This window comes from Platalea leucorodia (genome assembly GCF_965183815.1).
Source record: "Platalea leucorodia genome assembly, chromosome: 1".
Classification (NCBI taxonomy): Eukaryota; Metazoa; Chordata; class Aves; order Pelecaniformes; family Threskiornithidae; genus Platalea; species Platalea leucorodia.
In genome coordinates, this window is record NC_138823.1 from 25,045,307 (window position 1) to 25,066,589 (window position 21,283).

At 38.7% G+C, this 21,283-nt stretch overlaps 1 protein-coding gene across 1 annotated transcript in view; it reads right to left on the reverse strand.

The window, feature by feature from the left end:
* MATN2 (matrilin 2) overlaps positions 1–21,283 on the reverse strand; it is a 75,372-nt gene that overhangs the window by 26,713 nt on the left and 27,376 nt on the right. Inside the window, exons 4-7 of the mRNA XM_082329915.1 lie at positions 19,782–19,904; positions 15,849–15,971; positions 9,045–9,167; positions 2,152–2,274 (exon numbers count right to left, since the gene is read on the reverse strand). Of these exons, the coding sequence (XP_082186041.1) occupies positions 2,152–2,274; positions 9,045–9,167; positions 15,849–15,971; positions 19,782–19,904 (492 nt within the window). The remainder of the gene's footprint in view (positions 1–2,151; positions 2,275–9,044; positions 9,168–15,848; positions 15,972–19,781; positions 19,905–21,283) is intronic.

Below are 21,283 nucleotides of genomic sequence, written 5' to 3' on the forward strand. Positions count from 1 at the left end.
AAAAATACGTCATAAGTACATCAGGGAAAGATGCTGCCAATATTTTAGATGATGTGCAAAATGGTTCTCTGCAATAAAAGTATCTTCTAAAAACCGGGTGACATCAAGTGGGCAATGTTGCTGGGTTTTTCTGGTGCAACACTGATCCTTCGTTTAGTAACAGTCTTCTTAAAAGAGGACATTTTATCAAACAGATCACTGAAAGTGTAAACATATAGAAGGGGGAAGTCTCTGCGTATCAGCCTACATCAGTATCGGGTGTGCTGCAGTTTACACAGCCCATAGCAATAATACAGGTGTTCAACAGTAAGCACTGCCTTTGTGTTAGACACCTTGGCTGAACGCATTTTCCCAGTTATTTGGATTTGGGAAGATGCTGCTTTAGTTCTCTATTGGATCAGGGATCTCACTATAGCATGACTTCACTAGGCCTGGCTCATGGTGGACTTCACAGTAACATAGGTTTGCATCACTCAGAAAGATCTCAAATGGGACCCAGAAGCGTTTTGTCATTCTGTTCACACCTTGCCCCACTGCAGTAACTAGTCGCTGCAGTTCATGAGACACATTCATTTCTGCACATATTGCCGTCATGTCGTTGGGTGTATCCAGGATGACATTTGCACACAAATGACTCTTCCAAGTTAACGCATTCATGTTCACAGTCATGCTGACCTAAAGCACAGAAGTTTACTTCTGTGGAGAGAAAAACAGTGAAGAACTCAAGCCAGCCATGAGGGTTTCTGAAGTAAAACAGCTTAGAAAAACTCACTTTTATTAAACTATACTGGATTCTGTGCTTTGGACACCTGTTAAAGCTGATAGTGAGCTGAGGATCTGAGAGCGCATTGCAAATACTTGGCTATGCAAGACTTCACTTAGACTCCCATAGACTTGCTCATCAGAAGTCATTCATTGTGGTGAAGGAGGAATGCCTGGTGCTAGTCACCAGGGATGCATTTTCCCTGATTTATAAGGAGGGCCTATATGCAAATGGTTCTACTTTATTTTACAAGCCTATCTAACATGAGCCTTGTTATAATAAGATTTGGAATAGGAGCTTAATCCTAGAAATGTCACCAGGTTTACAGCCAAATCCAAAGCCCCCTAAGGTTAAGGAAAAATACCCCAAATGGGAATTACAATTTGCCTTTAATTCACAATTACATCTTTGGCAATAAATATTCTACACAATGCTGTTCTTTTTGCTCCTATACTCACCAAGGCGTATCCAATCTATAAAAACCTGAATGTATTAAAATACCGTAGAGATAATAAAAAACAGAATAGCATGGATTACTGTAAAAACGGCACTGTGTAGACAAAGATGCTTCATGGGAATGCATCTTTAAGACTGAAAAGTCCAAAACAGTTCCAAAACCAGATAAATTGGTTAAACCAGATAAGCATCTAGAAACATAATTACGTTGCTCCAAGCAAGCTTCTTATTCATAAAATATCAGCCATACAATTCTCCTCCCCGCAACAACTGAGTCATCAGATCAGGATAGTTCATTTTGCTGAATATATTCTCCTTAAACTTTAACAACATTACATTGAAAATCTGCTGTGAATCCAGGCCCCCACTCTAGAAGAGCTGTAACACTAAAGTCTTTTTAAAGTACTTAGTATGCATGACTGGTTTAGAACCCTGACATTGCTGAGGCTGTTTTTACAATTTTTTTTAGGAAACTGTGGGGTTTCATGTGTGACTTTAAGTTGATTTTAATAGCTACATTACCTATCCAATAGTTTCCCAAGCTAATGAAATACATCTGTCCTTGGCTAAACCAACTGGTCAAAGCAAGATTAATTTCTTTTTTTTTTTTTAAAGCTGTTTGTGTCACTACAAGACAAGGTCAGAAAGTTTCAAATAAGTAATGAACTTATTGCTTTTGAGGCACTCTATATTACGCCTCAGGTTTCCATAAATCTCTTCAGAAAACATCTAATGTAGAATCTAGTCTACAAAACAGCAAAGAGCATATTTTTCCAGCATGACTGGCTCCGTTAAAATTCAGGTTTATAAAGAAACATTTGTTTCAACCTTAATTATAGAGAAAACTTTCATCCTTTCAGAAGGAAAACCATTCACAGCAGGTTTAAGAAATAAAAGCAGATGAACTTTATTGTGTCCAAAGGATTACTCACTTTTGCATGTTTTCTTATCTGGATTAAGTCTAAACCCTTCTTGGCATCGGCAAAAATAGGAATCGTCTGTATTAACACATTCCTGTTCACAGCCATGGTCCTGAAGAGCACAATAGTCTGGTCCTAAATGGGAAAATATTGTGTCATTGAAGAATATAATTCCTCAGAAATAAGCTAGGCAAAAACCAGTTACTTTGTTTTCTTTTCTTAAGCTCTTTTTTTTTTTTTTCGTAGGCACCATTCTGACTTTTTACCATATTGTTTCCAACTATGAAAATAAAATGTTCCTTTTTTCCAAATATCTACTATACTTAGGTATACCTGATATGTATACTTCAATGAATTCTTCGAGAACACATGTACTACATGCAGTAGAGAAGCTAGAATTTTAACTATTTCTTAACATTTTTCAGCTAAGTCCTATACATTGCCTCATCAAAATCGCCTCTTTATTTTACTCAGAGCAAGTTAGATATGATCTGTAATAAATACACAGACATGCTTTTGAGTGCCATTCATTAGATCAGGTCATCAGGAGCATTGGTGTTTTAACAGCTCTGGGTGTTTGCTACATAGTTCTTCCATGTAAAACGCTCAGGAAAGGGAAGACGAGCAAAGTCTAGAAACAGCTACTACTTGTGTATAAAGTCCTTTAAAAAGGAAAGTAATTGTGCAGTAAACACTGGGATATTTACCACATAGTGTTTACCACTATTGATGAAGTCAAAGAACCTGATGTTCACTTAGATGCAGTGTCTGGCCATCACTTAGTTTTGTATCAGTGGAATTAATTAACTTATACTAGTCAAAGAACGGTCTTAACCCCTCAGCACTGCTAAAAATAGATAAACAAGTCACAAATCAAGTAAGTCACATTTTTAAAGACATCCAGGCACTTTTGAACACCTCATTACACAACCTGAAAACTGTCATTCAGAGGTTAATTATTACTCCCAGAGGTAATTGGCTTCCTGAGGCAGGGACAGTTCTTTCCTTGTATGTGTGGCAGGCTAATGCAATTGAGCTTTTATAGATGATGAAAACTCTTAGCAATAATAAACCACCTATATTTTCAGGACAAACAAAGTGGAACGTGGCTTTCTAAGAAAACCTGAGAGGAGTATTTTATCATTTATGAACTCCACTTCATATATTTATAGAACATTTCCTTTACCAAAGCTCTCTTCCAGCCACACATAGAGTACTCTGCTGTGTTGGCAGGGTTGCCCTCATGAGCTGTGTTCCTTGTATTCCATTCTAAGAAGTTTGGAGTAATTCCCAGAGAAAACATTCGTCAGATATGCATGACCGTACTGACAACATTTACATTTTCAAGCTTTTCTTTGTAGCCATGAGCATGAAAGCTTACTTTCTATTTTTGAAAGGAAAGCCAGGATTCTGAGATAATCACAAGATTCTGGGAGCTGGCGCCCCAGGCCAAGGTCTGCTTGCTGATGCAGAGATCTGGTCTGGCATGGGTGTGAGTCTTGGCTAGCTGGTGATCATCCCTGAGATTCAGTACGTAAGCCAAATATGTAGAAATTTATGTTAAAGGTTTTAAATTTACAAACATTTTAAAAACAGTGATCTGAAGTTTGTTTCTTCATGTTGTTTATGCTGACTCAAAGGCAGCGTGATTCATAACATATGGGAGCTAGGGGACACTTTTGCTCTGAAGAGCTCTCATGCTGTCTTGACTTTCCCAGCATTAAGAGCTACACTGCTCTTTGATCCATGCTTTATTTTACTAGCAAGGCTCAGAAGATATCAAGTGTAAGGAAAAGTGGCTTAGTAAGTTTTATTTATGCTTAGATTCAGGACATGCATCTTGAAAGAGAATGATCTGACATAGTATTTGCTCATTCCTCCCTGACTGCTCCTTCTGAATCAATCTCTATGGCCTACCATGTCCAGTCACTTTGATTTTTCCCTAATTGCAACCTGATGGAATTTTCTCCCTTAATTTTAAACTAATTTAAAGCATTTACAACAAAACAGAATGCAGTTAACATGGCAGAGATGCACAGAGCTGTGAGAAGCCTTGTCTGTGGCCTCTCCCCTTGGCTTGGGAGCTGCATTTAATGTCAAGCTCTCACCCTTGGTTCTTGCCTGAGCTATGTTATAGGTAGGCCTGCACCTGGCCTTGCATTTTGCTGATCCTGACCTGCTGACTGGCTGACTTGATTTCCTGAATTGGCCTTAGACCTCTCTTGACACTATGGACTTGTCTGGACATCATTGGACTGTTGGCTGAGCCTGGTTACTGTCATAGGACCTGTTTTATTCTTCTTCTTTGGGTACTGTGGGACCAAAGGCCTTGTCAGAGAGATTACTGACCCTGCTTGCCTTGTAGCCATCCTTGGCTCCCAGCTTGCACTCCCCTGCGGAGCAGCATACTTTTGTGTTATATGTTAAAGATCTCCTTCATTCCACAGAGATCCAACATGAAACCATAGATGTGCCTGCTGAGAGTTTCTGGTCAAGATCAGAGGGGAAATGACACTGGGGATCTGGTGGTGGAGTCTGTTACCCTACATGACCAAAAGGATGTAGTGAATAAGGCTTTCTACAGATAGCAGAAGTCTCCAACTCATAGGCTTTTGTTCACGTTGGAAATTTCAACCAGCCAAACGTCTACTGGGAGGGTAAGACGTTGTGCAGGCAACTCAGGAGGTTTCTGCACAGACTTGGTGATAACTCCTTAACACGAATTCTTGAGGGGTGATGTTCTTCTTGACTTGCTCCTGTGACCATGAGATGACAGTTCACAATCCAGAAGGCTGGGAGGGGAGAATTCATACTTCATATTTTAAAAGCTCAGATTTCAGCTTATTCAGGGAATTGCTAGGAAGAATCCCCTGGGAAAAAGCCAAGAAGAGAAAGAAGCCCAGGAGAGCTAAATTATTTTTAAAGAAAACTTGCTAAGAGCACAGGAACAAATGATCCCATTGTACTGGAAAATCTGTTTAGAAGATCAAATGGCTTCTCAGTGAACTGAAACACAAAGAGGGAGAAAGAAGGACCAAGGACAAAAGAGGAGTATAAAACGATTGCTTAGGTACTTTGGGACAAAAACAAAGCCCAGCTGGACCTGTTACTACTGAGGTACACTAAGGGTAATAAGAAGGGAGTCTACAAATGTGCTGGTAGCAAAGAGAAAGTCACAGAAAATGTGGGTCTTTTGGCTGGGGGAACAACCTAGTGATGAACAATACAGAAATGGCTGAAAAAAAGAATGCCCTTTTTATTCCTGGTTCTCACAAACAAAGTCTGCTCCCAGATTTACATGTGTACCAGCACAGTTTGGGAAGGAGAGGGGCTAGCAACATTGGTTAGAGACTACTTAGAGAAACTGGATATACACAGATCCATGGGATGACTGGTATTCGTCTGTGGGTGCTGAAAGAGCTAGGTGATGTGGCACTACTGTGTATCATGTATGAAAATTCACAGGGACCAAGAAGGTCCCTGGTAACTGAAAAATGCTAATGTTACACTCATGTTTAAAAAAAGGCAAGAAGAAAGACCCAGGGAACTACAGACCAATCTGCATCATTTCAGTCCCAGGATCATGGGGCACATCCTCTCAGAATCAATTTCCAAATATATGAAGGACAAGAAGATTATAGGGAATAGTCAACATGGATTTACCAAGGGAAAATCATGCCTGGCCAACCTGTTCACCTTCAGTGATGAAATGACTGCATCTGTGGACAAGGGAAGATCAGTGGATGTAATACACCTTGGCACTAGCAAAGCTCTCGATGCTGCCTCCCACAGCATTCTCATTTGGAAGCTGAGGAAGTATAGGCTGGAAGAAAGAACCGTTAGGTGGGGTGAAAATTTGCCAGGCCACCAGTCTCTAAGGATAGTGATCAATGGCTTCATGTCTGGCTGGTTGCTGATAATGAATGACCAGAGTACCACAGGGGACAGTACTGGGGGTCACATGGCTAAACATCTTAATCAGTGACATAGATGATGACACAAAGCACACCCTCAGCAAATCTGTGGGTGACACTAAATTAGGGACAGTGAATAGCAAATAGCAGAACTTCAATACAGAGGAACCTTGATAAACCTGACGACTGGACCAGAAGATGTCTTATGAAGTTCAGCAAGAAGAATTGCAAAGTTCTGCACCTGGGCTGGAAACACCCCATAGTTTGTACAAACTGGGAAGTGACCTGCTGTCAGGGAGCAGCATAGGCCAGCGGCTCCCTAAGGGAAGGAGAGCCAAAAGCCAAGGGCGATAATACAGCTGAGCAGGGTAGGGGCCTTGCCAGACAGGCACTGCCCTGCAGTACCCAAGCAAGGTGAGCAGGGCAGGCCTGGAAATGGTAGCCAGGTTTAACCAGAAGCCCAGATCATCAGACAAGTACACGCTGCTGAGGCGGGTCTGAGGTCCAGCCAGGAAGCCAGCCTGCCTGTCAGGATGAGGTGAGGCCACTCCTGTTGAGGGCAGCCAAGGTCTGACACAGCCCAGTGATAGACAGGTAGGTCCACAGTGGCAAGGCAAGGCCATGGTTAAGCTGGGAAGTCAGTCAGGTCAGGTTCTGGATCAACAAGGGCTATTGCCAGGCCCAGCTGGAGACTGCACTTGACATGTTTTCTCCAGTTCTGGACCAATCCCTTCCCTTCTCCCCGCAGTTAAAGGGAATAAACTGAAGAGGGCTCAACAGATACCAACTGCTGGGACATAGTGCACCTGACTTGTGCAGAGAACTTGAGGAATCTGTCTTACTACCTAACTGCAGCCTAGAATTACTCCTTGTAGGTCACTACAAAGGTGACGGAGCTAAACCCTTCTTGGTAGTGCCAGATCATGTAACAAGGACACAATGGTCACCACCTGTGGCTTGGGTGATTCACGCTGGACATGAGGAAAATGTTTTTCACTAGACGGATAGTGCAGCAGTGGAACAGGTTGCCCAGAGAAATTGTGGACTCTCCACTGGAGCTTTCTGAGACTCAACTAGACAAAACCATAGCTGACTTGATCCACAGTTCGTGGCAGTTCCACTTTGAAGAGGAGGCTAGAGTAGTTGACTTCCAGAGATCCTGTCCAACCAGCATTTGAAAGCTTTCATGTTTCCAACATAAAGACAGCAGCACAAGATCAGACTGACAGTCTACATAGCCCAACGTGCTGTCTCAAGCAATAGATACCTAAGTCAGAGGATAGAGACAGACAAGCCTGAAATACTACTTTCCCAGAACACTCTCTCAGCTTCCAGCATTCTGTGGATTGTCAATTTAAACAGGTTAAAATAACTCATAGTTAGTTAGACCATAAGCTAAAAACCACTCAAGACATATAAAAAGTTTATGCAGTTTTAAGGTCTTTGTTCAGTTCAAACTGGGGGAGAAAACACTGCTTAAAATCCACATTCTTAAATTGAAGGTATTAACAAAAATGTGTGCTTGGGCAGTAGAAAGCACTTACACTATAATAAGATTTCAAAAATATATGGATGTGAAAATATATGTGGAAGTACAAGAGAATTTAGCCAGTGCTTAGCTGACAGATACTTGACAAATGGGTGAGTTCATACAATCTACAAACAACGTAAACCAGTACAAACTGCACTCTGACCCTTGGGGAGGCAGGAAATTCATCTCCCCTGACTCTGACCATCTAAAAATTAGGTGTCTGGTCTGTCAAGTCATCCAGGCTCCCTGCATAGTCAAGGAAAATACAGGCACTTCCATAAATTTGTCAGAGCTGTGGGCAATTGCCTTCTAGAAGTGTGTGTCTCTCTCCCTTGATCATAAGGTCAGATGTACAGCCTGGATTAGATGCTTTCTTTCTAAATGTTAAATTTAAGTGAAATAGAAACCAAGCACAATACACAATACAGTCTACACGTTAACATAGTCTGTCATCATAAAGACTGAAATGCCCCCAAGGCTGTAAAAAGCACAGAAATGCAGTGCTATATTGATGCATTTTTTGATAAATAATGTTTGAACACATTATTCAATGATATGGGCTAAATTCACCACTGGCATCAGCAGTTCCACTCACCTAAAACTAATGGAGTTTGTCTACTTACAGACACAATAGTAACATTTCTTGTTATCAAGGCGCATATTTATGAAGAAAGTTAACTAGGAAGGTACATTAAAGTTTTCCCTTCATGTTTCCTGAAAGTGAGTTATGACATTAAGCACTGTGGAGGTTTTAGCTTGTTTTCCCAATTACAGGAAGCTTTGGCAAGAGGACTTTATGGTCTGTCGGTTCCCCTCTGCTTTATATCCACTCCTAACTCTGGTAATTTTTGAGATTGTTATCCTGGTATCAATCAAATTTGACAAACAACAAACAAGCAAAGCCATGAAGTTATTATAAGCTGGTGGAAACATGGAAGCTTGGTAGAAGATCCTGATGTTGCCAGAGCTTTGGCACACTATCAAAGAACTCACTCTTGAGAAAAATCCATAGGAAAATAGGCTGCAATATTTCCTCTGATTGTGGAACTACTCTATTTAATTTCAGCTTGTCTTACAAACCAAGCTGATTATAAATTGTCTTGTACAGACTTGTTTGCTTACCCAGCTAGGGACATGATATTCTAACTGAAAAATCTGGATAATCAAAGAGATTATGCAAGACAAAGCTTTGGGCTTTTACTGTTGAAGAGGAGCCTGGTTTCATGTTAAAAGCTTCCTGTTCATAGGAGGGACGCCTATCCTTAGCCCCTCCCCCCAAAAGCCAAACTACCCCCCAAAACAACTTGCGTTGCTTTCAAGACCTTTGGCTTCCAGGGCACTCCAACATTTTCTATACCTGACGCATTATTCAGTGTCCCCAGGACCAGTGGGAGTATTACTGCTGAGACCTGGAAGACAGAAGTACAAACTGTTTGTAATTAAACCTTATTACAACTTACTTCTGCAAGTTCTTTTGTCTGGATTTAAAATGAACCCCGGGTGGCATCTACAGTAATAGGAGTCCTCAGTGTTAATGCATTCATGTTGGCAACCTTGGTTATCCAAAGCACAGTAGTCTACAACTGAAAGAGAACAAGATAAACAGGCACAATTAGAAAAACAAAATTAGAACTCTTATGCATAGATATTATGGTACTAGTTACACACAGTAGCTATAAAAAAAGGAAAAGCTGACATAATTTCTGTCCTGAAGAGCCTTTCTGCAAAAAGTAGTGCACTTTCAATACCAGTTGGTAAATCAGATTTTATATGAGTCCTGGATCATTTCTCCTACCCTTTGAACATTTATCAGGTCTTGGATTGTCAGGAGCCTTCTCAATATGTTTTCTCAGATCTGGAAACCATACCTCAGTCAGTAACTCTGTCCAGATGTTCACACTGTAGGTCAGGGTGTAGCAAAGGTTGTTTGATTTAGTTCTGTCTTCTGTCTATCCAGTCCCAGTCCTGGAATTGCTCTAATTTTCCTTAGTTCCCTCCCAGCTGCATTAGTTCTCAAGAGCTGTTCATGCAGCCTGAGTATATAGGAGACCAATGGCAAGACCTTCTGCACCGAGGACTCTCTCAGTACATTCATTCCCTCTAATGTGCTCCAGATTCATCCTGTACAAAGCAGCTGCAGCTATGAGGCCTGAGAGCTTCAGGCTGATATTCACCACTGATGTTTTGATTATATAATGTCTTTTGTATGAGAGAGATAAAATATCATAGCTAGTCCAGTCACTTATTTCATAAGTCCAGTCATTTATTACACAAACCCATATTTACAAGATAGATTGTGAAAGGGTAATAAGGTAATACTTAAGAGTTTACTCAATCAAGCCCATTCAAAAGTGCCAAAGAAGTTAAATGATTTTTTTTTTTAATTTCTTTGCAGGTTAAGCTGCTTCTTCACAAAGAAAGTCTTAGAAGAAATTAAAGATAAGTCACAAAGCAGGTGTTCTGTCCCCAAAGAGCTGCCAGGCCCACATTAGGCAAGTTTACCTGATTCTTTCTGCAGAAGACAGTAATGTGCTCAGCTTCAAGCAGACATCTGACGACACAGGTTCCCCTTCTTTGCCAACTGAGTAATTTTTTCATTACTTTATACTGCTGAGCCTCCCGAATTGCTTTAAGAGGCAGTAATTTGTTGTAATGAAATCAGTTCCTTCCTCAATAGCCCTGCCTTTGCAAATCATGCGTATACTTGGGTGTGCTAAGATATTTAGTCAAGGTCATGTAGTCAGGAAAGTGGATAATCCATTTAGTTACTTTGAAAGAGCTTCTTTTAACTCTTCAGAATATTTGTGTTGAATCAAGTCAAATTAGACTACTTACTGGCTACTTTGTGAGATCATTTTCCTGGCAAGCACCTTCCTGTTTCCAGACTGAATAGCTTCATATAAAAACGTATTTACTGAATATATATTTCAAGGATATAATGTGTCATACAATTAGTCAGCTTTCCTCTTAAATTAATTTTAACCACATGCACATTTTTGAGTGTTTTAAAAGACACATTAAGAAATAAGTAGGCCAAAGAATATACAATTTTTTTCTGTCTAGCATCATACCTGGGAAACAGCCCATATGGATCACTCCATAAAGTCACCTCCTCCTCTGCATTTAAACCCTAACGAAATGCATTTCTAACCACAATACTTGCAACTGCCCAACTAATGATTATAAAGAACAGAATAGAACAGAACAGAACAGAATAGAATAGCATAGAACAGAATAGTTCCAGTTGGAGGAGACGTACAGCAATCAACTAGTCCAACTGCCTGACCAATTCAGGGCTGACCAAAAGTTAAAGCGTGTTGTTAAGGGCATTGTCCAAATGCCTCTTAAACACTGACAGGCTTGGGGCATCCACCACCTCTCTAGGAAGCCTCTTCCAGTGTTTGACCACCCTCTTGGTAAAGAAAGGCTTCCTGATGTCCAGCCTGAACCTCCCCTGGCACAGCTTTGAACCGTTCCCACATGTCCTATCACTGGATCCCAGGGAGGAGAGCTCAGCCCCTCCCTCTCCGCTTCCCCTCCTCAGGAAGCTGCAGAGAGCAATGAGGTCGCCCCTCAGCCTCCTTTTCTCCAGACTAGACAAGCCCAAAGTCCTTAGCCACTCCTCACAGGACATGCCTTCCAGCCCTTTCACCAGCTTTGTTGTTTGAGGGACAACTAAACAGGTCTTGGAATGCTTTATTATCAACATCTGAGCAACTATGACCCTAAGCACTTTCAGATAACAATTTCTTGAGGGAGGAACTGTGCCCTTTTACAGCTACTTAGCTGCTAATGTACTGTGGACAGAAAGGGGAAAAAAAAAAAGAAATAAATAATTTTTCCAGGCTTGCTTATTTCCATTTATAGCCTTCTGGGGACCTCGTACTCACAGAACTAGGTCTGTTGGCCTGTAAGAATAATGAACATATAAATTTAAATAATGCCTTTCCAATAACACAATTAAGAAGTGAGACCATTCTCTTTTGACAGTTGCTTTTGGAGATAAGTATTATTCCCTTTTACCTATAATTTTTGTATACAAATTGCCCTAATTCCAGGCAGGCCTTAGCCCTGCAGACTGGCACTAGTAATTGACATACAAATTCATTTCACTTTTAGCTTCACGTTTCATTTAGGTGGTACTTGCTTAGACGGGAAACTTGTCAACAGCATTCCAGTCAGCAAGTAGGTAAGTTGTCCATGGAGTTAAATCTTCCTGAAAAGACTGAGAAAAATTATAAATCTATATTTCTTATATTGAAGTACCCTAATCCTTTAGTTGGTATGCAGAAAATATACACAGTTTGTGTAAGAGCAAAGCAGAATAATATTTTCCTATTTTTTTTAAGTTTTATTATTTTCATATTTCTGCACTGAGTCATGAGATAACACTAGAATGTGAACACTTAGAGATCTCACTTTTTATGTTTTTAATGTTAGCTCATGTCTAGTTCAATAAGAAACTTTTCTAAAGGATGAATTAATGACCTTTTTAGTGAGCATGCAAATAATTCAGTTGCCATCTCCCCATGTTTGTTCCACCCCGTTTTTTCTTGCTTGGAATTAGCTGGTAAGAGATGAGAGCCGTCTTTTACTTCCAGTTACCAGTTTTGCACTCTGGGTGCTTACATTGCCCTCTCTGAACTGTGGACAGCAAGGGTCACCTTTCTCTTGTATTGTTGTTTTACTCCTACAATGTTTATATAGGTTATTCAGGCTTAGGAGAACAAAGTAAGTTAAGACGAAGGGTAGAAGAAAAGGGCAGGAAGAAAAAGTGACAGAATAAGTAAAGGCATAAGGAGGATGAAAAAGAACGTGGGGGAAGAGTAGAGCAGACTCATGGAAGACTTGTAAGAACTTAGAAAGCAGCCAAAAAAATCTAGCGGTGCCAGGACTGCAGAGAGGTGCCAGCAGCCAAACCACTGCCAGGAGAAGAGGTCCCAAGCCCAACAGCTGCAGCAATGTGGACACAGTCTAGCACCAGTGCCAGGAAAGAGAGGACAGCATGTCCAGCAACACCAAGAAGGTGGAGAGACTGAGTGTCCAGGAGCATGATGGAGAAAGAATGGCTCATTACCACCAAATTTTAACTGACAGGATTTTGTTCATGTGAAAGGAGGGCAGTTAACATGAAAAGCTGTTTAAAAAGGCGAAGTGATAGAGCTCTGCCAGCCATACTTATCACTGAGCAGACAGTTTCAAATATTTAGTCTACAAATGTGTTCATAAACTGTGTGTTGCAAACACTCAGAGTGGTTGGCCATACAGTGGTCACTTTGAATGGATAAGTTGTTAGCTGTTGGTGGTGAGATTTTATTGCCATTCAGGTAACTGGCTGACATGTGTCAATAAAGCAATTAGTATTGCCTTTGATCCTTAACCAGAGAAATTAGCCCATCAGAAAGAAGGAAGAGAACTTAATAAACCTGCCTGTGAAATGAGTTTCTGCACTTTCTCATTTACTTTTGCTGGAGTTAAAATTTTAGAAGTCTTAGATATCTTAGAGAGAAGCCTTTGGCTCTTTGAGAGAACGGCGATGTGTATGTCCTACTGAAATTCTCCATTCACTGGATGAAGAGGAGAGAGTAACCTTAATGAAGTCACTGCTTTTTGCAAAATTGTCATTGTACTCAGTGGTCTCTGGTATATGTGTACATCAAGATCTTTCTTCTGATCCTGCTCATTTGATAATAAATACTTCACTGAAATGAACTAGCTTAAGAGTAATGCAAACTGAGAGCTATCACTACTGATTCAGTATTATACATAGTCTCCTTTACAAGATTTGCCAGCAAGGATGATTATTCATTGGTGATCACATCTACAGAAGCTGTGAATTCTTGGTAGTAGCATATTCCTCAAAAATCTCAAATTGTTCAAATCTGAAAAGTCAAATTCTGGAGATTGACGGCTAATAGGATTTGCAGACAAATCAGCATCAAAACTGCAAATTACCCAGACAATCTTTTCCTGTTCAGGAAATGTAGAAAGGCTAAGTTCTGCATGGGTAAAACATAATTAATATACATTGAACTATTCACATGCATCAGTAAGAAATGAAAAAGTTAAATGGTCAAATAAATGCCAAAGAAAATTGAAAAATAGAAGTGCTAATAATGTGCTTTAAAATCACAATTAATACTGCTAATTATTGCAGGGGTATGAATAGTGTAAGTTCATAGTTTTTTGCTAAACTAGGTATACACGAATAGAAATCAAGTGGAGAGGAAAGACAGCTATAAAATGCAAGATACCATAGTGAACCCATGCATGAACTGTATTTTGAAAATAACTGAAAATAGTTGAGAATACAAAAGCTTCAAATGTCATCAATAGAGCTTATAATAAGCCTGTATCTCTCCATGCCAAAGAGAGTCAGTGAGGAGGTAGAAAAAAAATGTTGAAGATGTATCACACCTCTAAATAGCACTCTTTAGACTTTTCAGAGAAATTAACAGGCAAAAAACAAGTGCCACTGTAAGAAATTTAATAAACGGCATAGAAATATTTCGAAGCTTTTAATAAGAAAAATAGACTTTGTATTTATAATAGTAGGTTTGACATACAAAGAATTTCACCAAAATTTATTTTTATCCCTATGATGCTATGGTAGCTACCTTCCCGGTAAGAATATCTTGGACTGTAAAGGACCCTTCAACTTAATGGAGAGAAAATAGTAACAACAGCTGATGACACTAAGCATGAATATTTTGAATTAAAATATAGGGTAGGAATGAACTGGGGATGAAAGAACTACCAACAGAAGTCACAGATTTTCTGTCTCAGGATATAGTCAAATCAATAACAGAGAAAGATACACTTTATCTTAACAGAGGTAAAGGTAATGAGGATTAGCTAAGGTTATTGGATGAACTTCTGCATAGTGTTAGATGTAGAAATTTGGGCCAGAACATCTATCAGGCCTTCCTGCCTAAATAGCCATTATTAGCTGCATTTTCAAAACAATTCAACTTCAGAAAGCAAGTTCTTAAAATGGTATATTAGTGGCCAAATTATGCTGAGAATTTTAAACACTCTTATACTGAGATCATGAAGCTACAAGTAAAGGAAACATTTCTGAAGAGTAAGTACAGAGTGAATGTTCTTCAAAACCGCATATGTGATCCTAGGTCTAAAAAACCTCAGAACCTCATTTGTGTGTCCCATGTGAAACTACATGCAGAAAGTTCAGTTCCACAAACTGTCATCTATTTTGCATCTCAAAATAGGATTATCCTGCAAGGTAATAGCTCTGTGAAGGTAATGAGAGACAGATTGTATTACGTTAGAGTTGTTTAAAATGACAAGAAAGAGTAAGCTGTTGGACAAAAGCTTCGTGGTGGCCTGTGGCAGATTTGGGGCCAAAGATTCACTTGGATTCACTTCCATGGGATTTCAGCATGTGTTTGAAATTAAGCATGCATTTAAGTGCTTGCCTAAAGAGAATACCTAAAAAATAAGGCAATTTTTTTTCAAGGAGTCACTAGGGTTTTTTTGTGGTGGATACCAGAAGACAGTATTTTCCCAAACTGTAGCATGGGATGAAAAGTTTACAAGAAGGCTAATAGGCTAGTGAAAAAGATTATCCTAAAAGTATTTACTGTGTATAAACGGGGAAGAAGAGTGAGATACTTATATGGTAATAGAGAGGAAAGTATGTTTTGTGTTAAAAAATTATTATACTGTATTTCCACACTCAGTCTTTTGAGTTGTAATTCTTAGAGCTGATGTTTGCTTCTTTACTGCCCACAGCGAAAATTAAAGGCACATAGTGGATGGGTTCTTAAGGGGGGCTAAACTTTCCTTAAAGTCATCTTGCCAAAAAGAGTTTGAAATCTCTCCAGGCATGACCATAAAACCAAGTGAGAAATGGCAAGAAATTGTCCACTTTCAAGTTCTTCCATGTATAACTTCTGTCTGGAGAGGAGCTACCGAATTTGTCTGGCTTTGTTTGTTTTTTAATGGCCACATATGTCATGCCAGTACATTGCTGGCCACCTACATGGATCCAGAATAACACATTTGGTGTGTCGTTTTAAAACAGCAACGTTACTTTCTGTGTGAAATCAGTTGGAACAATTTTCCCAAGTCACCATTCATTATCAGTAAAGGCCTACATACATACCAATATGTATTCTTCCTTATCTACCACTCACATAGGAGAAGAGAGCTTCTCATCATTGTCTATGGCTAGACTGGTCATTAATTTACATTGAATTTCCCTTTGGTTTGTGTCAAATGTGAATTGCTAAACTCATACTCACCGACACAATTCTTTCCATTTGCATCAAGCTCATACCCTTCATAACACTGACAGACGTAAGACCCAGGTGTGTTCACACAAATCTGCTCACAGGCATGTTTCTCCACAGCACAAAGGTCCTGAGCTACAAAACATAATTGCATGAATATGAAATTCTTTGACCTTCTGTAATGCACAGGTAGACTATAGATCAAAAATAAATTTCAGGAAGCTATGAACAACTCTTTAGAGATGAGCTCATTTTAACACAGATCACGCCAATGTTCTGTCAAACAGTGAAAGTCTTATGCCACCAGGGAACAACCACTCAAAGCTGAGGAGCTCATTCCTTCAGCTGAAGGCAACGACTATGGATAGGCCAATGGCGCCTAGCAGAGTTGCTTGACTGTGTTTCTCTAAAAAGTTTGAAGGGCATTCTTCATTTTTTTTGGAAAAAAAAGGTGTTTATTTGTGTCTTTTTTTTTTTCTTTTTTGCATAACCCTCCCAGATAAATGATGACAAGTTTGGAAAGGAAAAGAAAAGGAAAACACAAGACCAAAAGACTTGGGGATATTTCATTTCTGAGTTTTATAATTTTTCAGTTTTGTGCAAAATACCATAGCAAGCTACCCCTCCCAAGCAAAAGATCTCATTAGAAAAATTACTATGACAGATGAGGTCAGTTCAGCATCTGGCTGAAAGAAGCACATGGGGCTTTCCTTTCTATAGACTAAAGCTTTCTGAGAACCCCAAATTTCCCCAGTGAAATCTCTGGAAAGCGAAGTACTTTGTGTTGCTCAGGATCAGGCCCAAAGACTGCTCAACACATAATGATCATTTACAGCTACAAAAAAGGCTTTTGGAACATGTTTGAGGAAACTAGCCAAGCAAATACAAATTTTCTTTTATAGCTGTCTGCTTCATATCAAGTGGCATGATGAACAGTATAAACAGTCATTTAACTCTCTTGTTCCAGTATAAACACCCACAAATAGATAATTTTCCAGCTTCTTTCAGCTACATTTCCTCTTTTGTACTATTTTGTGAATTAATGTAAGTTTTGAACATCTCTAGAGAAGAATGGAAGAGATTAAGTGAAACAAATACAATGTAATGAGTAAAGAATAGCCAGTATCTGACACAACCACTCTAGAAAAGTTAGACCAGAGTGTGTAAAAGGAGCATCCTTTGCATGAATGCAAAACCATCTTACTGAAATAAATGTAAGAATATTTCAAGTTAAACAAAAGAACTTTTTTTTCCCCTAGTTTTGTTCTGGAAGATAGCCGAGTTGCCTTTTTCTTTTTTTTTTTTTTTAATGTGGAAAGTAACAAATCACAAGTATGGCAGATTTTCGTCCTTCAATGCAAGGAAATAATTTTTTTAGAAAGAATGTTATAATGAAATGTATCAAGGAACAAAACTATCATCTATTCAAAACAGAAATGCAGCCTTTTCCAGCCTGAAGCAAAGTTGTCAGTTCACTGCTGATTGAAGTCACTTGGTTAAGGGCTTTTAAAAACTGAATGCTGATACGGTGTACTCTCACAATATAAAAAAAGGGAACAGAAGAATGAAAGAAGAGTATAACTTTACGTACAGAAAAATGAAAAGAGAATATAACTTTAGGTACATACCATTCATGTTTTCTGCATTGTTTAATTTAGAAAGTGTTAAAATATATACGTAAGGAAACTATTTGTTCATGAAAGAGCTGACAAATACATCCAAACCTTAGATAAATACATCTGGTTTATGTTGATCATGTATTGCACTAAACATAAACATGATGAAGATTTATTTTATTTAGAGGTCAAGTCAGGAACACTTGTGTGCGAGTGTCTCTGTGCACTTATGGACAATCAGCAGCCGATGAAGATAACTAAAATGGTCGCAGACTGTGTATTTTTCTATTGCCATGCTTCCCCTTAGCTCCAGAAATAAGCTGTCCAGCTTGTCCAGGCTTGGTCCCTTTCCTCATGAATTCTGTTACTTCTCTGGGGAGTTTTTAGACATAATGGTCTGACCTTGTCTAGACTGCTACCATATCATCTCCCTCCTTCACCAATGATTTGCACCATCCTAGCACATTTAAGGCCAATTTGATGGCTCTCAATATTAGATTTCCAGTGCTAATCGCTAAAATGATAGTTTGGTGATGTAGAAAAAAGTCCATTAGAAGCAGGCTACAAACACATTGAACGACTCATGTCCCTTTCATATTTAGCAAACTGCAATCTAGTATCGTCTGATTGATGATCAAAGCAAGTACACAGTCAAGCAAATCATGTGTGACAGGTAAGTGGGGAAAACTAATATAAGACTGAGTCATAGCTAAAAAAAAAAGTAAAGCGATGCAGGAATGGGCTTTGAAAAATGTGTGAAAAAACGTTCTTGTCACTATTCTTGTCTTGGCTCAGCTGCTAAACCAAATAATAATTAGGAAATATTCCAGATTGGGTTGAATTTTTTTGCGTCTCCTTGAGAAAACAAAAACACAAATGAAGTGTTAAATTTGTTCCATTTAACACAAAGCATTCCCCTATAATTCACACACATGCAAATGACAAATGTCTACATTTGGTGAAGGATGCTGGTGAGAAGGACTAGAAAAGAGAGATTCCTAAAAGTAACTCATCCCATAGCTCGTAGTTTCCTGCTGTAGCCCAAAGGGTCTGAAGATGCTTCCACGCAGCAGCCAGAATGTGCAAATCACTCTGGTGCTGACATTCTTTTGTTCCCATCCTATTTACTGAGGCTCTAACTGAAACCATGTGTCCCACTGCACATGTAAGGACTCTAGTCCCCAAGCTGCAGAGTCGCCTCAGATACTGACATATTCTCGCTGTTTCAGTGGTCATTAAGTATTTGATATAAAATACAACACTAGGCAAGAGAGACTAAGAACCCTCTAATCCCAAGCTACCCGATTGTTTTATGGCACTCTCCTGAGATGTGGAACACGCGAGTTCAAACACAAGGATAGGATTTGAGCCTGCATCCTTCACCTTAATTCTAAATTATCAGTTGTGAGGGGTACATCCTATGCTCTCACCATGACTGTCTCCTCCAGCTTTTTGAAAAGACGTTTTCCAAAATTTTTCTTCTGGCTAAAATCAGTTTGGCAAATTTCACTTGAATCCATGCACTGTCGTGGGATAAGAAACTGCATTTTTAGCAAGTACATTTTCCACAAGTAAGTAAGAATAGTATTGCAAAATTTGTTTAAAATAATGCTGGATACAGAAATAAATTTGGCATACCCATCTAATGTAGTCTGCTGTTAATTACTAGGAAGCAAGGTAAAATGGACAAAAGAAATATTGCTTACAAAAATCACAACTAAGTGAAATACAGTTTGTTATTATAAATTATAAAGCCAATTAGTTAAAATTGAAAAAAGTCAACCCTTTTAAAGAAGGAAATGAGAGCATAAGCAAGACTTTTGAAACTATTCTTTGAACGGTTGCAAACCCTTATACTTCAAGCAGCAGTTAGGAAGAGCTTTTCAGAATGGCAAGTTATTTCACAGTTCTCTAGTACAGGGTTTATTACACCTTTCTGTACTATTAGTACTGGTTGCTATCTAGACAAGTTACTAAAGTACTTGGATTCACTTCATGTGAGATGATAAAACAGTTCTTTCTTTGATTCTTGCTTCATTGTTGAACTTATTACACCAATAAAATTAAAATGCAATTTTATGTAGTTACAGTGTACCTCTGAAGAGCTGTGTATAAAAATTAGCTTGATGTATTTCAGACAGGTTTATAAGAACTTCATTTGCACAAAACAAGAAAAAGAATTACAACTTCACCTTTTCAGACTCTTTCTGATGATTACCATTAATCACGTACTGGGCTCAGTCCTTCTTTATGAGCTCAACAAAGAGGGTATGTGATGTTAAGCACTTTTTGGGAGCACGAAAGAGAAAAGTTAAGAAAGATAACATACTGCTGCAAGTCTTCTGGTCAGCATTCAGAATGTATCCTTGTTTACATCTGCATACGTAGGAGCCAGGGGTGTTTATGCAGAAGTGATCACAGCGATGCTCAACTGTACTGCACATATGGGGCACTGAAGGAAAAAAAGTAAAACGTTATTTACTGCTGGTCTTACTTACTTGTGGTCATTATTTAAAAAAATGGTGTAGAAAATTTTACTGAAGTAATTTAGAAATTTCAAATTAAGTGTTGACAGTAAAGACAAAATGGAAGCTTAAGTGTATAAGACAATAAAAAAATCCCCAACAAACAGTACTATGTATTTATTCCTAAAAAAAGTAGGAATTTATATGTTTTCTGTCTGGTTGACATTGGTGGCATGTTTTTGGACATGAAATTACATGCGGAATGGAGATAGAAACAAAATAAAAATATACAATAGAGTATCTGGAAACACTAATTACTTGGTGGTTCCAAGAAGACAATGAAACAATCCTACCACATTCAAAATTAGAAAACAAGTGGAATTTAAGTTCAAACTGTTCTAGAGGACATTCAATTTCTTGAATGGAGAAAATCACCACACAGCACAATACTAAAGAAGAATGACTAGAAAACAACTTGATGAAGAATCTTGCTTGCTTAGTTATCAGCGTTGACGAACATACAAGCAATTCATGATGACACCGAGGTCATGCATCTCCAAGATTCAGTAAGGGGGAGCTGAGCTACACTCCAGCGTATAAGTCTTTCTGAGTCTATTTTTAATCTGTTTGCATTTTATGTCTCTAATAGAAAGTAGTAAAATGCAACAGACTGAGACAGCAAGAAAGAAAAAGAAAAGTGGGCCCATTCTGCCAAGTCCATTGCTGAACTATTTTTCTCCAGATCTGTATTTGGGAATTAAGAAATATCCTTGATGTTGTGGAGCATTGCTTGTATGTAATTTCTATAATATATATGTGAATTACTTCTCAGAGAACATTGTGTAGAAAATAATCTATTTTGCTCAAAAACAATTAGGGATTGATGTGCTCCTTATTGTGCTAGGTCAACGAAGATCAAAATTTATGGAATAGATATTAACAGTAATCTTCTAGCAGCCATAACAGAAGCCTGATAAATAACTTAACATGTGGTATGTGTGGTACTTGTGGAAAAAAAAATGTGGTTTTGAGACACAGACTATGTATCTGGTCTTTGGAATGGTTACCAGAGTTATGCACTTATTACTAATATACAAACCACCACAATTCCCAAATCTCTTAATCAGCTTTTTGGATCTCATAATCTTCTGCCATAATAAAACTTCTCAAGTACTTTTATTTATGTGAATACAGACCTGCTTGGACTTCTTGTCTTTTCATCTTTCTGTCATTCTGAAAATGAAGCTTATGACCTCTGACACTTTCTAAACAGAAGTTTCCTCCTGGCTATATTTCACTAGCTTTCAATATCAGGTATAGCTTGTTATGACCAAAGAAGCACTTTCAAATGCAACAAATGAAAAAT